We start from the raw sequence: 21,559 nt of genomic DNA on the forward strand, positions 1-21,559 counted from the left end.
GTGCTGCTGTTGGGTGAAGTGCTCTATAGATGTCTATAAGGCCAAGTTGGTGGATTGTATTGTTTAGCTCTTCTGCATCTTTGTTGAGTTTCTTTCCAGTTGTTCTATCTTTCAAAGAAAGTGGTGTATTACAGTCTCCCACTATGAGTGTGGAGTCATCTGTTTGGCTTTTCAACTCTTTCAATGTCTGATTTATGTATTCTGGGGCTCTTTAGAAGTGTCTTCTTTCTTGTTAAAAATTTCTCAATCCAGATTTCAAAAAAAAATTTTTTTATGACCCACAGGACATATATTGCCCCACCACATTTTCAGACTCTCAGGTTTTTATGGGAAGCTTCTATCCCAGTTATAGTACGTGTTCTGCCTGGTGGGGGTCTGTATAATTGTGTGAACCTGAAGAAATGGACCTCACCCTACTAATCTTACCACCAGAGTCTACTTGGGCATATGTGTCTCACATAATTGTATCAAAATCTGCACTAGCTTAAGAAATTTTTTTTTTCTTTGATTTCAGCATGTCTTGGGAGCTCTGGTGGTGTAGTGCCTAAGGCATTTGACTGCTAACCAGAAGAGTGGCGGTTCAAATCAGCCACTCCTCAGAAGGAAGACTGGGCAATCTACTTCCATAGAGATACTGTTTCGGAAACCCAAGGAGGGGTCGCTATGAGTCAGAAATGGCACAGCTGCAGTGAGTTTGAGGTTCTCTTTTTTTGGTTGAGCATGTCTTACATTACCTGAAACTCATGGTATCAACAAAAAAATTCGAAGCCGAAAATAATTTGGACATGAAAGGGTTAAACTGAGGAGAAATTCACCTAACTTGCAATTTATTTTAAAGTGTAAAATTCAGCAGCATTTAGTGCATTCACAATGTTGTGCAACCACCACTTATAATTTCTAAATTTCTTCATCCCCCTAGAAAAACACCCTGTCCCAATCTCCATCTCCCTTTCTTCTCATTCCCCGGTAACCCCAATCTGCAATAAGGATTTGCTTTTTCTGGGTATCATAAAACGAAATTATATAATACATATAACCTTCTGTATTTGGCTTCTTTCACTTAGAATAATGTGTCTGAGGTTTATCCAAATTATAGCATGCATCAATACTTTGCTCCTTCTTATGGCTAACTATACTCCTTCATATTTTGTGTGTATGTGTGGATATGTATGGTGCTCTGGTGGCACAGTGGTTAAAGCATTCAGCTGCTAATCAAAAGGTCGGGAGTTTGAACCCACCAGCTGCTCCACAGGAGAAAAATGGGGCAGTCTGCTTCCATACAGATTTACACTCCTGTAAAACAAGCTCTTAAAATAAAAAAAATTAAAGATTTACACTCCTCTCTTTTCTAAATTCCCTTAGGTTTTCTCTTTGTATCCTATACAAATCTTTATTTGTCTCTTGCCAGAAACATCTGGTATTCTCTCTCATTCTACCTGTGGCCCTCATTCCAGATGATATCCCTAGTTCATCTCATTCATTTCCCCAATGGATGATTTTCAAGTCAGTATCATCTCACCCCAACTTCTCCCTAAGCTCCAAGGCCACATATATGACTGCCTATTAGAGATCCCCATTTGGATATTCCCCAGATACTTCAAAAACAATCTTCCTAAATATAAATTCAGATCACAGCACCAGCACCCAATCAATACAGAAATATGGAAATATCTTTGACTCTTCCTACCTTCTCACACACTTCGTATGTGGTTAGTTTAGGTGTCATCTAATAGATTCAGACTCACAGCAACCTGATACAACAGAGCAGAACTGCCCCATAGGGTTTCCTAGACTGTAACACTTCTTAGTATACATGCTGCCGAAGCAAACACTAGACTGTAATCTTTACAGGAGCAGATCAAGTCTTTTCTCCTGCAGAGCCACTAGTGGGAGTACTGGTTAGTGACCAAGCACTTAACCAATGCATCACCAAGCATTTAGTGTCTTCTCAGCTAACAACAGCTCTCTTTCTCTGGAAAAACCTCATTCTGATCAACAATGATCTAGTCATAGTGGTTGCAGTGTGATGAATTACTTTTATATGGTCTTTCTAGCCATTGTCTTTTAACCTCTAACAGAAGATTGGGTGGAACTATGCAAATAAGGTGCTGTGGCCCACTGAGGGGACTGGACAGATTGTTGAAAATACACATAAGGGATATGGAATCCCTGTGGGGATAGTACCGTGCAAATAAGGTGTATGAAACCCCAAAAAGGGGATTGGTCAGTTTTACCATCCTACTAGGTTTAAAATGAGCTATCCCAGAGGTGGAAGGGGTAGTGGTGGGGGAGAACCTCACTACGACCAAGAAGAGATGAGAGCAGAGAGCATCCTTTGGACCTGGGGTCCCTGTGCTGAAAACCTCCTAGACCAAGGAGACAAACAAAGAAAGAACTGTATGAGACAGACCAAGATGGCAAGAAGTGGTAGCAGAGAAATGGTGGCAGCAAAATCAGGAGACCAGAGAACCAAAAGATAGGCACAAGATGGTGCAATGAGCTTCCCAGCCCACAGAGCGAAACAGTCACAGTGAGTGGGCAGACAAATGGAGCTAGAGAGCTGAGAGCCTTTAGGCAAGAGGCTTCCTGGCAGAGTAAGGTGTCTCCAGACACTTGTCAACTGAGCTAGGCTTGACATCTCATAGAGCAAGAGTGTGGATTGCCTTCAGGTCCAGGCATACTCATGGAGTGGGGTAACTCTGACCACTTACTGGTCGAGCAAGAGATTTCCAACACCTGTCTGAGTAGGGCAGAGGCCAGCCCCACCCAAATGGCCAAACGGGCCAAGGGCCAAGAGGCTGAGGTCCAGGGAGAGGCCTGCCTGTGGGCACAGCAAAGCTATCCTGACCAAAGAGCTATATCCTGAGTCATTCCTGATCCTGAATTGTAATCTATTACTTTCCTAACAAACCCCATAAATGTGAGTGTACGGTCTGTGAGTTCTATGCAGCCACTGCAATGAATTATTGAAGCCAGCAGAGAAGTAGAGAGTACTGTGGGAGGGACAGTTGGTATCAGAATTGGTAAAAAGGTTGGAGAGAGGAGTTATGTCTGATCTCTGCCTCAAAGCAATCAGCCTTGGTGTGTTGATGCTGACAATGATTCTCTCTCCCCAAGTTAGAGGAGGTCAGATGCATCTGCCACACTGTTTACTGTTTTTACGTAGTGGTCCACACACAGCAGTCATGTTTGTGTCCTTGACCTCAACTGACTGACTGGGCTAAGGATGTTTGCCTTTCTTAACCTAGGTCAGATTTTCTCTCCTAGGAATCTGAACCTAGGACCAAGCAATCCCAATCTAACCTGATCTCTTCTATATGAGACATAGAAATTGTGGCAGGACCATCTTTTATTACAGAAATTGAATAGCAACAAAAGTTGGTAAGGAGAAGGAAAAGAATAAAGAAAATAAGCAGATGATGGGAAATGTGATGATTATGACTGATGGTTGTACAAAATGATTAATGTAACTGATATCAATAATTGTATAGCCGAAAAATGTTGAATTGGTACATGTTGTATTTATTTTTATAACAGTAAAAATAAATAACCTCTCTCTACGTATACACACATGCACACAAACAGAGAGAGGAGGAAAAAAAGAGATGAGGACAGTTTTGACAACTTTATATTTCCTAGTTCTAATTTCATTCTAAGACCTGCTGTGTTCTCACTCAATGTCATGAAACAAAATGTGTATGAACTAATGTATGGGAAATGGATTTGCTCTATAAACTTTCACCCAAATCACAATAAAAAATTTTTTAAAAAAGGGAAAAAGACCTGCTGTATTCTTGTTCTTGTCTTCTATGATATGTTCCTATATACTCACCACAGTTTCAACAATGTCATATATCCCAATTCAGATCCTTCAATAAAGCCCTAATGCCTCACCATGAGACGAAAGTGAGGTGATCCTTGAATATCACCTATTCCTTCACCACCACTTTAAATTCCAGCAATTCCAAATTCCTTCTAGATTCCAGATCATGCCATTTTTACCTGCATATTTTCATATATTCTATTTCCTCTTCCAAAAGTGCTTTTAGTCCCTTGTCTACCTGGTGATCCCTAAGTTATTCTCTGAATGCCTCACTCAAGTGGTATTACCTCTATAAAAGGAATACAATGACACTACCAGAGGTAACTACTTCTATTCTATTTCTACTGTAGCTAATTTTATTAGTGCACATTTTACATTACCACAAAATTTTATGTACGTATCTCTATTTCTGAAACTAGATGTCAGTTTCTTGAGCATAAAGGCTGCATCTTATCCTTGTATCTCCTTGAACATAATGACACCATATTTTAACTTTATCCTTCATCATTTTTCTCAAGTAATGAAAGAAGGCAGAAATGTGAAGTAAATATAGTAAACTCATTATGTCAGAATAGCAATTTACACTTAAGGAGTATTAATTACACCTTTAATGCTGATATGATCACCAATGAGCATTCCCCATAAGGCTACACATGCACGGTCCAAAAACAAAAGGCGATTGTCACCAAAGGTGTATGTTGTTGTTGTTGTTATTTGCCACTGAGTAGGTCCTGACTCATAGTGACCCCTCCTTGGGTTTCCAAGGCAGTATCACTATGGAAGTAGATTCCCCAACTTTCCTTCCAAGGAGTGGCTGGTGGGTTTGAACTGCTAGCCTTCTGGTTAGCAGTCAAGTGCCTTAGGCCTTACGCTACCAGAGCTCCTCCAAAGGTGTGTAGTAGATCCAATAAATCTTTCACAACCACTTACCTGTGTATTCTGGATAACAGATTGTTAATGGACTCCTCCTTATTTTTTCCTCAAAAAGATCTTTCTTGTTGAGGAAGAGAATGATTGAAGTGTCTGTAAACCACTTGTTGTTACAAATACTGTCAAACAGTTTCATGCTTTCATGCATTCGGTTCTAAAAAAGAAACAAAGGCTAATAGGCCAGCAGCAACAAAATGTAAAAGTGTATTCAACTCTTAAAAACCAGACCAACAAGTTTTAAAAGCACTGAGTGACATTCATGAAAATAAGTTAGACACTGATAAAAGGCTGGGCCAGTCCTCATTTTGTTATTGAAGGTAGAAAGAAAGGTTGGCTGAGAAGAGGACTTAATCTTGCCTGTGTACTCAGTGTGGCTGCCACGTCTCTTCAAAATTAACAGGGTAAAAATAAATAAATAGCAGGGCATGGATTAGTATTTGAAAATCTCACTGACAAGGAGAAAACATAAAGAATATTAAGTCTTGGTTCAATGCCCACATAGATGCACAAAGTCTCCTAAGAATATTTTCCATTTCCTGGATGTATTAAACAGGCTTTTCACCAAAGTTTCAACATACCATCTCTTCATCCTCAGCCAGAACAAGGTCATAATCACTGAGGGCCACACAGAAGATAATTGCTGTCACTCCCTCAAAACAGTGAATCCACTTTTTTCGTTCTGATCTTTGGCCACCTACATCAAACATCCTGAGTAAAGGGGGAAAAAAAAAAGCACAAATTCAGCAAAGTCATACAGGTACTTCTTTCTCTAGATTTAAATGGTTAGGGAACTTCCCACTGAGTATTCAAAACCTCTTTATAATAGAAAAGACAAACAAGGAGCTGAAACATCATAGTCAAAACAATTATCTGTGGTTAAAAGTAAAGGGAACCAACCACGTGAGAAAATAAAATTCATTAATAATTAAAATCCTTATTTTAGATAAACAGATGAGTCTTCCTTTATTAAAGCTTATATTGGATGTGCCAAAAGTCAACAGAATTAGCACTGAAATGGAGTAAATGAAGGAGGGGAAAAAGATTAGAAAAATGATAAGCTGATTAAAACAGCTTGAGATAACGGTAACACTAATAATAACAAGTAATATTTATAATTCACATAGTTCCAGATACCAGCTTAAACACCTTCAAAACATTAACTCACTTTATCCTCAAAATAATTCTCTAAATTACAATTTCCATTATTCTCATTTTACAGATGAGGAAACTGAGGCACAGATATGTTAAATAATTTGCCCAAGGGCACACTGCTAACAAAGGGGACAGGGATCTGAACCCAAGTACTCTTAACTCCAGAGCCCAAGCTCTTATTCACAATACCTTTCCACCTCTCAAAAGGGTTCACCTCTTTCATTAAGAACCAAAAAAAAAAAAAACTCACTGCCATGGAGTAGAATCAAACTCAGAGACCCCTCCTTGGCTTTCTGAGGCATATCTCTACAGAAGTAGATTGCCCCATCTTCCTTCAGAGAAGTGGCTAGTGGATTTGAACTTCCAGCCTTCTGGTTAGCAGTCAAATGCCTTAGGCACTATGCCACCAAATAGAACAATGAAAAAATATAAATCCTCCAATATGCCTTCTGCTTCTATAACTTCTCGCTACTGATTGAAGTTTGTTTTTCTTACTTTAAGGAGAAAAATATTTTAGAGATTAACTGTGAAAAACTTAATATTTTATGGTTGAACCTTAAAAACCCAGTGTCTGAAAACAAATTAGTATTTCCCAACTCCACCAAATCTTATTTGAACCTAATTAATAATAACAAAGCCTCACTTGTTCACACGCTTTTTGTTCCACTCCAGATTATTTTAGTCTACTACTCCCTGCTGGGGGGCATACTTGATATCCTGATTCAACTCCTGAATTTCTGCCAAGAGTACCCTCATCTATCTCCCACAGTAAAGTAACACCTATGTGCTACTCTGTCTTTTAGCTGCTGCTGTCTGAAAAGGTACACATGCAAAAGGTTAGGCACTTTTAAGATCTGTATTTGATGATAATGATAAGGTTTTTAAAGGCTTAACTCTGCCAAGCTGGTTTAGTATGTCAAATCTACAGTAACTAGGGGCCTAAATTTCCAGATTTTTTTCCCTGAAATGTTAGAGAAATAAGACATATTGGTAATTTCTCAATGTACATTTGAAAGTGAACATTCATCATATTCCTTCATGGTCCAACTTTCTCTTCTGGCTGATCTTTTCAACCTCTGCCCATGACAGATGGACCAAACTAATCACAAACTGGCTGAATACAGTCATGTTATTATAGGCTTTAAAAAGGCTGACCCTACACATTTTACCATGGAAGTCTTGAAGAGGAAATACACTGGTACACCACTAATCTGTTTATTCCCCCATTTTCCTCCATCAAGTCTAAAACTGGCAGAACACAGTGAAGCTCCAAGGTAAGCTTTTAGCACATTTATAATACCATCTACTAACAGATGAACATTTTATAAACATTACCTCATAACTGAGAGGCAAGTAAGCAACTATACAATGCCTTGTATAAAGTAGATGTTCAATAAATGTTTGAATAAATGGATAGTGGTTTTGCCTAGAGAAAAGAGGAAAAGGAAGAAGTGATAGTACTTCATAACAAGATAGCTACATGCCAATAATATCAAATCTGGCTATTGAGGCTAGTATAAAAAACACTGGTAGAATTTACCTCACTTAAGATCACCCTATAACAACCTCAACAAGAAAGTTTTCCATACTAAATAAATAATAGTAATTAATTATAAATTAATTACTAATTTTAGAGTACACATTAGAAACCTCATTCTAGGGATCCATAGGTAACAATCCATGTGGCTTGTCTTGCTCTTCTTAATTCCTGACTATTGGAGATAAACAGTTACTCTATTCTAAAAACATTCAATTGAACAGCTATTTTCCTACACCAGGTTTCAAATTTGGTTTAGTTATTAAGATTTCAAGACCTCAACTGGTATCTGTTGTTGTTAGCTGCTCTCGAATTGGCTCCCAACTCATGATAACCCTATGTACAATGGAATGGGTCTTGCCCATCTCCACAGTCAGCTACAAATTGGACCATTGTGACCCACAGAGTTTTCACTGTCTGATTTTCAGAAGCAGAACTCCAGGCCTTTTTTAAGTCTGCCTTAGTAAAAAACTCTGCTAAAACCTGTTCAGCATCATTGCAACACACAAGCCTCCAATGGTAAACAGGTGATTGGCTGTGTATGAGGTGCACTGGCCAGGAATTGAACCTGGTTCTCCCGTAAGGTGAGAATTCTACCACTGAATCACTACTGCACACTTGTAATGTCTACCTCCCTGCGCAAGTTTCACAAATCCTGTGGAGCAACTATTTTCAGAGAAAAGAAAATCTAGAGGATCTGAGGTAGTAGTTATACTTGCATGCAAAAGTGCTGAATATCACATACTACAAAAGAACATAACGAGACAGCTAAAAAGTATACAATATATTAAGGGGAAAAGTTTACTCCTAATCACAAAGGTCACAAAAGCAGAAAATTAGAACCAAAAAAGACAGTTCTATTATTTATAAGAGACCATTAACAGAGAGACAAACTGAAGCCTATTTTAGAATTACTTTTGCTGATAAGAAAATCCTTTGTATTAGAATACCTGAATTGTCTCTTAAAAACAATCACTGTTCATACAACATCATCCCTCCCCAAAATATCACTGTCCCCAGGCTAATTCTCTATTCCGCATTGCAGTAACAACTTAGCTGTGCAAGATGCTGAGCACAAATAAGTCCAAGAGCTGTAGCAGTATTAGCTCCATTCCATTACACTTACAGGGAAACGCAGACTAGTAAGGAAGGATGACACTGGTGAGAAAAGCATTTTTACCCTAACAGCAAAACAGTAGAGCAAACCCACAAAACTAAACAAAAAAACTGGTTTTCTGTTATCCTGAAAAACAAACATTCAATACCTGTTTTGGTGACTCCAACAAAAAAGCAGCTGTAAAGAATAAAATTAAAAAATAATAAATCGATAACCACATGATTAATTCTATTGGGAGATAAATTACAATCTAATTCTGAATTTAAATTCTTCCAAATGGATAAAAATATTTGGTGCTATTTAGAGAAAGAAGGAATGTTTGGACTCCTTATTACATTAAACATTCAAATACAGGCTGATGAATATGATGGTAAGTTTCTTCACCAAGATATATCCCCTATGGTAATTTTACCCCAATTAAGAGATACTAAGGAAAGATATTTCTGTGTTTGGCACACTGAGCAAAAACACTAATGACTTACTTGAAGTACAGGTCCTTGAAGGTGAAATGTGTTTCCACAATGCCTGTGGTCTTCACTCTTGTCCGAAGAACATCTTGTTGAGTTGGAATATAGTTGGTTTGGGATATTCTATCCAAGTCATTTAGGTAACTAAACAAAACATACATTTACGTTGACCTAGTGAAGTCAAGCGTTTGCATAGCAAGCCAAGAGATTAAACTAGTTTCTTGCCAAAAGTAGATTCTGAACCTGACACTAAAGTGGCCAAACAAAATCAGATCTTGGGAGAAAATATGAACTCAGCATAGGACAGTCAAGACAGGTTCTACATATATTATACAAAAGTGGTTTTACATCTACAGAACTAAATTATAAAGGCCAATTAAAAATGACAACAGCATGAAAATATTATTATTAAAGAGCAATTCCTGAAATGTAAATCAATCATGCACAGTGTAGTACAAAATCCAAACCAAAATAAAAGCTTTCAGGCATTTAACATTAACAGATCATTTGCACATGTCATCATATAACAGGGCATTAGAGAATGGTGTCTAAATTACTAAAATTAAAAAGAGAACTACAGTCAATAAGAATGAGTAGTTCCTGTTGTTAAGCAAGAAACAAAAGTTCTTTGAGCAAAATAAAAGAAAAAAAAATCACAAATACCTCCAAAGAGATTTAATTTGTTCAATGAGATAATTAAGACTGCTTCAAAACTAAATTCTTCACCAATTCCAGGATTCCTAAAGATGTTTTGATTAGAAAATTAAAAAGAAGGTGGCACCATTATAAGTGAATCATTTAATGACCTTTTCTAAAACGAAGTGCTATCAAAATGTTAAAGAATCAGTCAAGTTTAGATCAACAGTTACGAGAAAAAAAATCCAAAAGCCCAGTACAAATTACATCAGGTGCAATTAGAGGATTCAGAAGTTACTGAATACCTATTTGATTTAAAAAAAGAGAGAGAGAAAAACCAAACTGCAATCCAGCTATGAATACCTGCAAATAAAATATGTAATTAAATTAAAAAATGGCCAAAAATTCTGAAACGTTTTTAACGTCAACCTTTCTTTGGAAGAATAATAAATTTTTTCAAATACTATATAATTCCTTCTTAAAAACAATGTGAGCTAGAATGAAGATGGGAAAAGTAGTAACGTATGATATTGGAGGTAATGTTTAAAAGTGCCTAGTAGAGAGAGAAATACAGGTTAACAAGAGCTCAGCATTTTCCCAAAATGTTATTTAAAAAAAAAATTCTCATCAATCATGCGAGTTCAGAAGGGCAGTATTTGCACAGGAAGACAGCTCAGGGGGCAGGAATGCACAGGAAAAAAGGACACAGGGAAGAGGTAACTACAGGGAGGTAATAGGAAAAGAGCTGTTACACTGTAGGGATTATAGTCAATGTCATGAAACAAAATGTATATGAACTGCTGTATGGAAAATGAATTTCCTCTGTAAACTTTCACCCAAATCACAATAAAAATTAAAAAAAAAAAAGAAGACTAAAAAGGTTGGACCAAAACAAAAAAATACATTCTGAATATAGTCTTATAAATAAACATGTGCAAAAGAAGCAAAATAAGATAGCACATAAGAAGCTTAAGAGAAATATTAATTACAAATTTTCTACAATACTTACCATTTCATTCCTATATAAAGTTTACCACTGTGATATGACAAAGGATTTAGAAATGGTGACTAACCAAAAACCAAACTCAACCCACTACCATTGACTTGATTCCTTGATTCCAACTCAAGTGACACTACTGGACAGAGCTGCCCACAGGGTTTCCAAAGCTATAGCTCTTTATGGAAGCAGATTGCCTCATCTTTCTCCAGCTGAGTGGCTGGTAGGTTTGAACCACTAATCTTTTGGTTAGCAGCTGAATGTCTGACTAACACCAGAGAAAACCACGGTATAGCCAAGCAACAGGGAGTTGGCTGCATAAAAAGCAGTATCACAATCCTAATTTCCTTCTCTAGCTGGCTCTCTGCCAAGCACTCATGCAGAGGGAATTTACTGAATTGGAAGTGATCCAGGACCGAGCTGCAATAGATTTCTCTCCTCCTTCACTTGCTTATGGAGCTCTGGTAGAGTAGTGGTTAAAGCATTTGGCTGTTAACCGAAAGGTCAGTGGTTCAAATCCACAAGGTGCTCTGTGAGAGGCAGTCTGCTTCTGTAAAGATTTACAGGCTTGGAAACCTTCTGGGGCAGTTCTAACCTGTTGTAGAGGGTCACTTTGAGTTGGAATCAACTCCATGGTGGCAAGAGTTTGGTTTCATTTGGTCACTTGCTCACTATAACGCCAAGTCTCCCATTTACATTCCAAAAGAGAACCTTTTTTCCTCTAAGTCATACAAAGACCAAAGGCTCTACAACCCTAAACTGAGACAATCTTTATTAAGGATCTTACAGATACATTTACTTAAGGAGGGGCATTGAACTTTCTTCAGGCCACCAAATTATTTTTTTATAGTTTCACACTGAAAAATTACTTACTATGAGGCAGAATCATTGAGCTGATATTCCCTGGATCTGCTGAAGCAAGCTTGCACTCCCCCATCTCGCCATAACCGTTTAATCACTCCTGCTAGTTCTGGAGTCATGACTCCTTCTTCAGCACTGCCAGCTAAGACAAATAATTGCCGGGCATCATCCTAAAGAAAGCAGTTAAGAAAGAGAGACAGATCATTGTCTATTTCTTAAAGACTTGATAACACATTATGTTATAAAATTATAATGATACTGTATTATTTTAGAAAGAGATCTTTTCTGGCAGGGACGTCTAAGAGAATTTACAACTAAGTCTGTCTCCCTTTTCACTCCACCTAAAAGACAGGATTATAGTTAAAAGCCCAGAATTGAGCTGAGGGATGATTACACTTCTCACCATTCCTCCATATCACACACACACCCCCCCACCAAAAAAAAGACCTCTTCTGAACGGCTTGCAAATCTCCATCCTGGTTACGCATGACTTTAACAGAAAAAAAAAAAAAAAAAAGAAAAGCTAGTCTGTGAGACAGGCCTATGTAATACATTCCTGCTATGTTAAAGGAAATGCACAATAAAAATAGAAATGAGAAGTCTAAACATGTCAAAGAGAGTAAAACATTAGTCAAGCTTAAGGAAAAGCTTCGAGTCAGCTCAGATAGCAGAATAGGAAGAAGAAGAGATAGAGACATTTATGGAGAAGAATGGAAGCTGGGGGGTGGAGGTAGGGGTGTAAATCCCTAAGGGAAAAAATCAAACAATCTCCAGATTTCCTCAAAGGAATAATAATAATCCTTTAAATAAGGGGAGGGAGGATAAAAGGCAGCAGGAGGAGGGGAAAGTAACATGGAGAGATGTGATCAAACTAGTCATGAGTCACAGACATAGCTTTATATAGGTAGAGTTCCTAAACCAAAATACATGAGAGGTAGAGAAGACAAAAAGGTACGTGAATTTTATTGTTTTGCTTCATTCTGTCTATTCATACTTGTCAGATAGTACAAAAATAAACACAAGTGTCATGGGATGATTTCCACACCTAAAATCTATTATTTATCTGGCCCAGGAGATTGTCAAATAACTAAAAATGCAAATACTATAAAAAAGCACATAGCAGGTAAAGAAAAAGTAAAGGGTAAGGGGGAGCAGAAACAGTATAAAGCCAACTTAGCAAGCAAAGCCTTTCAGAAAACAGATGAAATCACAACCCAAACTTCCTAAGCATTTGTCTATTACCAGCACCTGTGCATCCACTTAAGCAAAACCAAACAAAATTAAACATATGCACTCAAATTAATTTTGCCAAACTCGGGGTCTTCAGCCTTAATGGTCTTTGCTTTTTGAGATTCTTCTTCCTTTATTGCTCCCTTAAGAGCCTTCCCTATATTGTTTAGGTCCAACATACTCTAAGAAACCTTATCTAAGAACTATACTCCCCCCACCCTTTCTTTTCTGAAATAACAATTTTGAATAAAGGAACAAATGAGTGAGAAAATTAAACAAACTGGCAAACATAATAGTGAGCAAGTCCTTGGCTCTGAAAAGTGAACTACACTCATGCAAGTGTTCAAATAACCTCAATAAATACTTTCTTTTTTTAAAATGTCATAATTCTAATTTTAGAAACTTCAAAATAAAGGGAGAGTTGCTGTTACATGTTTTTGCTGTACTGGCTCTGTAAACATTCCTTCAGGAGGAAACACTTTTCCCTTACCACTACTGATCTGCTCTTACTTCTCCACAATAAACTCTCTATAGGTCTATTAAGAGACCCCTCATTACATACAATAAACTTCATACTTCCACCCTTAATCATATATGAAAAAACACCGTAACCTAAATCTGGACTCTATTCTTACCCATTCACTTTGTAACTAACCATAAAAAAACTAAGAGGAGGATCAGAGATGAGATAGACATATAAATACTTACAAATGAAAAAAAAAAAAAAAGAGGAATTTTAAAAATTACACAGGATTGTAGATTTGGATAGGTAGATGCTGGAAAGCTAGGTGATTCAGGAGACGCAAGAGGGATTAAGGATATCAAGTGTATCTGGTGACACAGTAGTGTTAGGACCTAAAAATTAATGACAACTACATTGATAAAGGAAAGAAAGAAAAAGATCAGAGGAGGACAGATGGGGAAAAAAAAATAAAAAGGGAAAAGGAGAAACTAAGAGAAGAAATAAATAAGTGAAACAGACAAAAAGCCAACAAAAGGAGGGACAAAGAGTAAATACAGTATTACTGACCAGTTATCTAATACAGCAGATACAACAGAGATGCAGAATCAGGTGACAGAAAGGAATGAGAAAAGGAGGGGGGAAATAAGAATATAGGAGAGCACTAGTGGTGGGAAGGAAAGAAAAGCAGGAGTAAGACAATAATAAAGACTTTATTTCTGCTTTCCTTAACACATTTTCCTGGCTTGAGGCTTAGAAAAATAGTCTCTAGTTTATGTGATATGGTACCTTTTTACAAAAATATATAAGCTATGGCTAACACATTTCCTCCTCCCTACCTGTTATGATGGGAACCTCCTAAAAATCTTCTCATAATCTCTAATCTGGCTCCTCTTCCCTATGCCACTTCTAAGATACTTCCTGGAAAAATACCATCCAAACAGGACCACACTTTTAATGTTTTTTCCCTCAACAATTTCTCTATTTATTTAATGAATATTGATTTGCATTTGATAGGTTGCATATAAGCCTTTCTAAGCAGACTCCCCAAGTCACTGCCTTTTATTTTCCCACTGCATCCAGGTATGACACTCTAAACCCAGCATTCAGGAGATGCTAATGACTCCCTTAATTCCATTATGGGAATTTCCTTAATTCCAGGAAATAAATTCAGCTTGCTGTTGGACTTTAGCGAGTGATGATATAAAAGATCCCACCCCTGACTTCATTTTGGCCCCCTCTCCACTGGTATCTTAATGTACAAACTAGACCTTCAGGGCCCCATAAGTATTAAAATTAATCAACACAAGTTCTGAATATCTGTGATGTAAAAGGCATTAAATAATTATACTAGAATACCGCATAACCCAATCCTACAGCTCTATGTAGTACGAGGATACAGTATTCCTGAATACCTGAAAATTGCCTCTAAAATGTAGGCTTCATGATCATGACCTTACCAAGTTTATTCTGGGAAATCATTTTCTGCCTTTAATTGCTACACTTCAAAAAAACAACGTATCATGCCAACCTTTCTTTTAGATTATCTCAATTTACCATGATGAATTACTATAAAATGGAAGTCAATAGTGCTGTGAAACCAACTGAGTAAAACAGTTATTATAGAAACCTACCGTACAGCCACAGACGCCCTCTGCCTAGACTCTTCGTTGTGATGGTAATCTAATACCTCTGAAAGCAGATTGCTAATACTTCTCGAGTGACTCCACAGCACTTTACTCCATCTTGTTGCTTAAATTCATTTCCCTAAAACATGAAGCAAATTTTGCCTCTCCCTTAACTGCATCTACTGAATAAGATCAAGCAAAGAGGAAATGAGAAACACTTACTGCTCTGGCAGCTTCCCCAAAGTCAATCTTTAGCCGTCCCATGGCTCTTATGATTGCAATGATGGACTGTATAGTATTGCTGTAGACAACTACTTTATACTGTTTACATTCTTCCTCTGAATAGCCATCCTCATGAATGATTCTTAAAAAAAGAGGGAAACCAAAGTCATTACTAGAGCCTGACAATGAAAAGGTATTACGGACTTTTATGAGGAAATACAGCCATACAAAACAGTCATATTTCAACTTACTTCATCTGTTTCACGATGGTGCTTTTACCAGATTCTCCAGCACCTGAAAGAGGGGATAAAAAACCCTGAATTTATCTGTACTCAAACTCAAATGTGTGGAATCAATATGAGCAATAATTCTAGATTAATAGGAACCACAGGCTCCAAGGAAAATTTTGGTGAGGTTTTCATGTCCATCAGCAAAAACTACAGGATTCTCCATTACAGCATTTCACTCTCTTTATATAAAACCAAATCCACAGCCATCAAGTTGATTCTGACACACAGTGATTCTACAGGACAGAGTAGAACTGCCCCATATGGTCTCCAAGGCTGGAAATCTTTATGGAAGCAGACTACTTCATCTTTCTCCCACGAATCATATGGTGGGTTCAAACTGCCAACATTTTGGTTAGCAGCAGAGTGTTTAATCAGTGCACCACCAGGCCTCCTTTTACATAACTTAGCAAACAAAGATAATTCACTGAAAGTATCCCAGGGCCTGCTTGTTAATACTTGGGTAAAACAAGCAAACTCAAGGAAAGATGGCAACATAGATATTCTCCCTCTACATGAAACATAATGATATAGACACTGAAATGAGTCAACGTTGTTGTTATGTGCTGTCGAGTCGGACCTCACTCATAGTGACCCCTCCTTGGGTTTCCAAGGCGGTGTCACTATGGAAGTAGACTGCCCAACCTTCCTTCCGAGGAGTGGCTCGTAGGTTTGAACCACCAGCCTTCTGGTTAGCAGCAAGGTGCCTCAGGCACTATGCTACCAGAGCTCCCCAGTAAACATTAGAAGATAATATTTTTTGGCCTATTCATTTTCACTAAGTCTTCTGTGACTTTCTGTCCATGGGACTACAGAGGTTCAAAACAGACGCAGAGAATAATACATTTGTCACCACCACTTTATCACTGTGAACCCCCTCAAGAATCTCATTTCTCTCGTTAGTCAGCTAGAATCACTTTCAATTCATGACCACAAATGTCAAATGGGCCCTCTAAACTCTGTGATAACTCAACTGCATTACTCTAGTCAAATTCATTCTCCTACCTTCCAAGATGCTCATTTCACAACAGTACTTCTCTCTCAACCCTTTCAAAACCCTCCTGACTCTCAGCCCATGATCCTGCCTTTCTTCTACTGGAAAATTAAAGCAGTCAGAAAAAAATAACTCATTTTCCCACAACCAAATCTACTAATCTGCATTAACTGTTCTCTGCTTTCATCAATGGATGAACTGTCTCTCTGCCAATGTCTAAGACTAAACCCTCTACTTGTACACATATCCATCTCATTTTTTCTACTCAGTCTTGGCAGCTGTAATTATCCCATGACACTTATACACCATCCATTTCTCTCTTCCCACTGGATCATTTTAATCCTCACACAAACATGTTATATGATATTCCATCTTTAAATCAATACATACCCCACCCCTACCTTTCCTTGATCTCACGTATCTTCCTTCAGCTGCCACTCTATTTCTCTCTGTTCTCCGTTACTGTAAAATTGTCTGTATTCACTGCCTCTGATTCTCCATCTCCATTCCCTCCTTAACCCACTTCAATCATGCTTTCATTCACTCTACTGACTCCACTTCTCAAGGTCTCCAACAACTTCTATATCAACAAACTTACTGGTCAATTGTTGGTCCTCACCTTGCTCAACCTCCCAAGCAGCATTTGTCTAAGCTGATGACATCCACTTGAAATATTTTTTTTCCTTAGGCAGGCTTCTAGATATAACACACTTTCCTCCTTTGATCTCATTCCTTCTCAGTCTCATTCTATATCTGAATTCCAAAGGTTGTATACAGCTTCAGGGCTCTGTCCTTGGCCCTTTTCTCTACCTATACTCACTCTATAGAAGCTTTGGTAGCATAGTGCCTAAGGTATTTGACTGCTAACCAAAAGGCTGGCAGTTCAAACCCACCAGCCACTCCTTGGAAGGAAGGTTGGGCAATCTACTTCTGTAGAGATACCACCTTGGAAACCCAAGGAGGGAGGGATTGCTATGAGTTGGAACCAACTCGATGGCAGTGAGTTTGTTGTTTTATACTCACTCTCTAGGTGATCTCATCTAATTTCATGATTTTAGACATTATTCATAAAATGACAAGAATAGTTAACAACTAGTGAGTTCTTAAGGAGCTGGTGGTATAGTGAGTGGTTAAGGCATTTGGCTGCTAACCGAAAGGTCAGTGGTTCAAACCCACCAGGAGCTCTATGGAAGAAAGACAGGGTGGTGTGCTTTCATATTTACAACCTTGGAAAATCAATGGGGGTTGTGATGAGTCGAAATCGACTTGATGGCAGTGAGTTTGGTGGGTTTTTTTCCCCCCCGTTTAGTGAGTTTTTACTATGTGCAAGATTTGAAGTACTATGCTTGTATTAAATTACTTAATCCTCACAATAACCTTGTTAGGTATTATTATCCCCATTTTACAGACAATATAACTGAAAAAGAGAGATGACAAGTAACTTGCTCACCCACAATCACACAAAAAGTGGAAGAGCTGAAATCTACGTTCACGTAATTCACTCTGAAGTTGGTGATACTGCCTCAATGCTAATTATTTCCAAATTTAAATCTCCAATCTTGGCTTCTAACCTTGACTTCAGACTCATATACATACATACATACACACACATACACACACACACACACACACACACACACATATATATCAGCAACCTGATACATTTCATTAGATTTCTGGTAGGCAATTCAGGTTTAACATGCCCCAAATTGATTTACTGTCTTCCCCCACCCCACAACAAACCTTGCTCCTCCCTCCATCTTCTCATCTTGTAAATAGCAGTATTCACCCAATTACTTGGGCCAATAATGGTGACATGTGATTAACATATAGATGCAATGGGGGCACCAATGCCAATCTGTATATTATATACAGTTTCTTCTTGCACCACAATCGATCAACATGCACACACTGGAAACCACAGGTCTAGATCACTCCAAATGCCCCCTAAATAGTCCAATGATCAGACCGTGCCTTTCCTACAGTCAGTTTTCAGATCTTATCACAACTCTGCCTAAAAACCCTCCAATGGCTTCCAATTACTCAAAATAAAACCCAAGGTCAATAAAGCCCAATATGCCCTGGCCGCTGCCTACCTCTTTATCCTCAACTCCTACTATTCTCCAGTTTCTTCTCTCCGCTCTTGTCAGACTAGCTTTCTTGCTTTTCTTCCAACCTACCAAACTGGTTCTCACTGAGCTACATCCTCTGACTCAAGGTTTTTGCAATTACTGTTCCCTCTGGAATAATTTTTGCAAGATTTTATTTTTCACTCAGGCTTCCTTCAGAGAAGCTTTCCCTAACTAATCTACCTAAAAAGCCCCAACCCACCATATTCTCCTCTTACTCTGTGTTATTTTTTATAGCACTTATTGTTTGTTCACATTACAGATTTGTTCATTTCTTATCTTCCCCACTAGAATATAAATTCCATGAAGGCTTGTTCATTCTTGTATTCCCAGGACCTAGAACTGGGCTTGACACAAATTAGTTACCCAAATAAATACTGTTGAACAAATAATGACTAATGTTTAGTAAGTGTGACCCTTTACTAAATATTTCTCAATTTTCCCAACTAAAAATGTTAGTTAAAATGAAATGCAAATAATATAGAAATTCTACACATCTACATTCTTACAAAAATCTAAAGATATTTACATATTATTTTATTTCTGTTCTTATTGCCTAATTGATCATCAGGATATACTAAAATAGTTAATATTCAAAGAATACACATAGTACTTTCTAGTGACACTGTCAGAAAGAAGTAAACCCTGGCATGCTAACAATTCAATACCAAAGAACAGAATATAAATGCATGCCGGTTATGCTTTAAACTGTTTAATAAGACACAGAACTCACAGATAATCCCATGTTAGCAAGAGCTACTAAGTTAACGAGGACAAGCAGAGATTAATGAAGTAATAGGCATCATTCTTTTATATAATGAAAATAGCATTTCTATCACTGACATTGGATTATTTTGAATGAAAACGTTAGTAAATCTATTAATCTCCAATTCAATTTCTATCCAACCCATCAAGTTTATCAGCGCCATGAGGGTGTGGATAAAATAAAATTAAAAAATTATGTTGCCCCACCTCTCACATTTCCAAGTCTCCCTGATAAAATATTGGTCAGTCTTTCTCCTTTATTGTAACACTATATATTTTCTCCAAAGCTTTCATTAGGCATCTAGTTTTATCTTTTAAAGAGGCACTTCTTACCACAAAACTAAACACAGGATCTATTTCAATAGGTGTTCCAGGGCATTGAACACAAATAAAGACGAATCACTTTATGACCAAAGTGTTTGGCCCATTCACCTTCCAGATCACCATGAAAAGTGCCCCCTCTTACTTGTCTTCCAAGCATGAAATCTAAGAGTCTCTGGAACCCACTTACTCCTCTTCTTTCCTTATATCAAGTTGTAACAAAATCTTCTCTTCTTATGCACATTTCTCAAATTTATCCTCACATGCCGGAGTCTGATTCAGGGCCTATAATAGGTTAGTTACTGCTATAACTTTTTCAAACTTTCAACTCAAAGCCTCTCTCCCTTCTCATCATTTCCAAATGGCCATATAGTATTTAAAAAAAAAAAAAAAAAAAAGTGTCAGTTTATCTAATAATCATCCAAATTCTTCAAATATTTTCTATAAACCTTTTTCATCAGGTATGAACTCTTCATTTTTACCTCAATCCTCTGTACCCCATTGCTCCAGTGGTAAGCATACTCTTTGATAACATCTTCCTCTCAGGTTTTCCCTAAACTGCTTCCCACATGCCTCTTCTCCCCAAAATGTGCACGTGCTATTTGGAACAGTTTCTTATTTTATATATATCTTTTCACTCATCTTTCTTAAAATTTCATCACAAGTTTAAGAGGAAATTCATTGTCCATTTTCAAATCACCAGGACTGTAATAGTAGTGACACAAAGAAAAGGATCACAACAAAGTCCAGTTAGTGTAAAGGCAGAATCTATGGCTTGGAGAGGGAGGAACTGAGGATGACTGTAGGCAGAGGGAACAGAAGTGGGCAGGGGTAGGATATACAGAAAAGAAAATTCTGAAAGGTCCCAGAGACAGGATGGAATGTGATCAGTTGGACTTAAGAGACTTTATCCTTAAAAGGACACTCCCCCAAAAGTAAGAAGAAAGAATGATGGTATAGTTACAGAGATTTTGGAAAGAAAAAGGATGGAAGCTGAGGAAGCTGCATTAGATGGTCTCATGCACAACAAAGGAAGCAGGGCAATCTGCAGATAGTAGGAGTAGACTTAATTTAGAAAATCACCTTCTAAAACAAATAAAACAACAAGTGTGTATATACAGTTTAACATACATGATCACCACCAACATTACAAGAAAAACAATTCACCACTACATACTCTGCTGGCTATAAGTCTGTAGACCATTATATAGACCTTTAATAAGTTGTTACTTTTAAAGAAGCTCCCTGAGATCAGGCACCGTATCATATGTCCCCTATTTTTTCTCATAAAATATACTACATTACAGGTATGAAAATGAGAGATGGTGATGATTTCTCTCCAAGATACCAAAAAACAAAAAAGGCCAGTGAATGGAATTGCTAATATAAATACAATCAATATTATCACATATTAGCAAACTTACTCAGCTTTTATACAGGCAGATTTTTAAAACTAATCCCGAGAGATGGCAGATACTCAAAAACATTGTGCCACCTGATGCCTTCCTTCCCTTTTTAAAAAAAATTTATTTATTTATTTATTTATTTATTTATTTATATTGTGATTTGGGTGAAGATTTACAGAGCAAATTCACTTTCCATACAGTACTTTACATATACTTTGTCTCATGACATTGACCACAGTTTACCACAATGCAACAGCTCCCCTTCCATTTCCCCCCCATAGTTACCTCTTCCTAGTGTCTATTGCTCCATGGACTCCTGCCCCCTGAGCTGTCTCCCTGTGCATAGGCAGCCCCCCTTTCTCCCATGATTGTTCTCTCCAAGAAGTGTATCTACTTCAGGTAAATGTTCAACTCATATGCTTGTCTTCTGTTTGGCTGGAAACCACAGGTGTGGGTTTAATTCCAGACCTGAAGGGCAGCTAGGGGCCATAGTCTCAGTGCTTCCACCAGTCTCTATAGGACCAGCAAACCTGGTCCCCCCCATTTTTTTTTTCTTCAAATGACTTTGAGTTTTGTTCCACATTGTTCTCCCTCTCT

The 21,559-nt window shown here is 37.7% G+C and overlaps 1 protein-coding gene across 1 annotated transcript in view; it reads right to left on the minus strand.

Moving 5' to 3' along the window:
* Positions 1-21,559, minus strand: part of GNAI3 (G protein subunit alpha i3) — a 54,654-nt gene that overhangs the window by 6,188 nt on the left and 26,907 nt on the right. The window contains exons 2-7 of the mRNA XM_007949679.2: positions 15,312-15,354; positions 15,061-15,202; positions 11,533-11,690; positions 9,042-9,170; positions 5,332-5,461; positions 4,754-4,907 (exon numbers count right to left, since the gene is read on the minus strand). Coding sequence (XP_007947870.1) covers positions 4,754-4,907; positions 5,332-5,461; positions 9,042-9,170; positions 11,533-11,690; positions 15,061-15,202; positions 15,312-15,354 — 756 coding nt within the window. The remainder of the gene's footprint in view (positions 1-4,753; positions 4,908-5,331; positions 5,462-9,041; positions 9,171-11,532; positions 11,691-15,060; positions 15,203-15,311; positions 15,355-21,559) is intronic.

Source organism: Orycteropus afer, unplaced genomic scaffold, assembly GCF_000298275.1.
Source record: "Orycteropus afer afer isolate SDZICR_OR568_19922 unplaced genomic scaffold, OryAfe1.0 scaffold00010, whole genome shotgun sequence".
NCBI lineage: Eukaryota > Metazoa > Chordata > Mammalia > Tubulidentata > Orycteropodidae > Orycteropus > Orycteropus afer.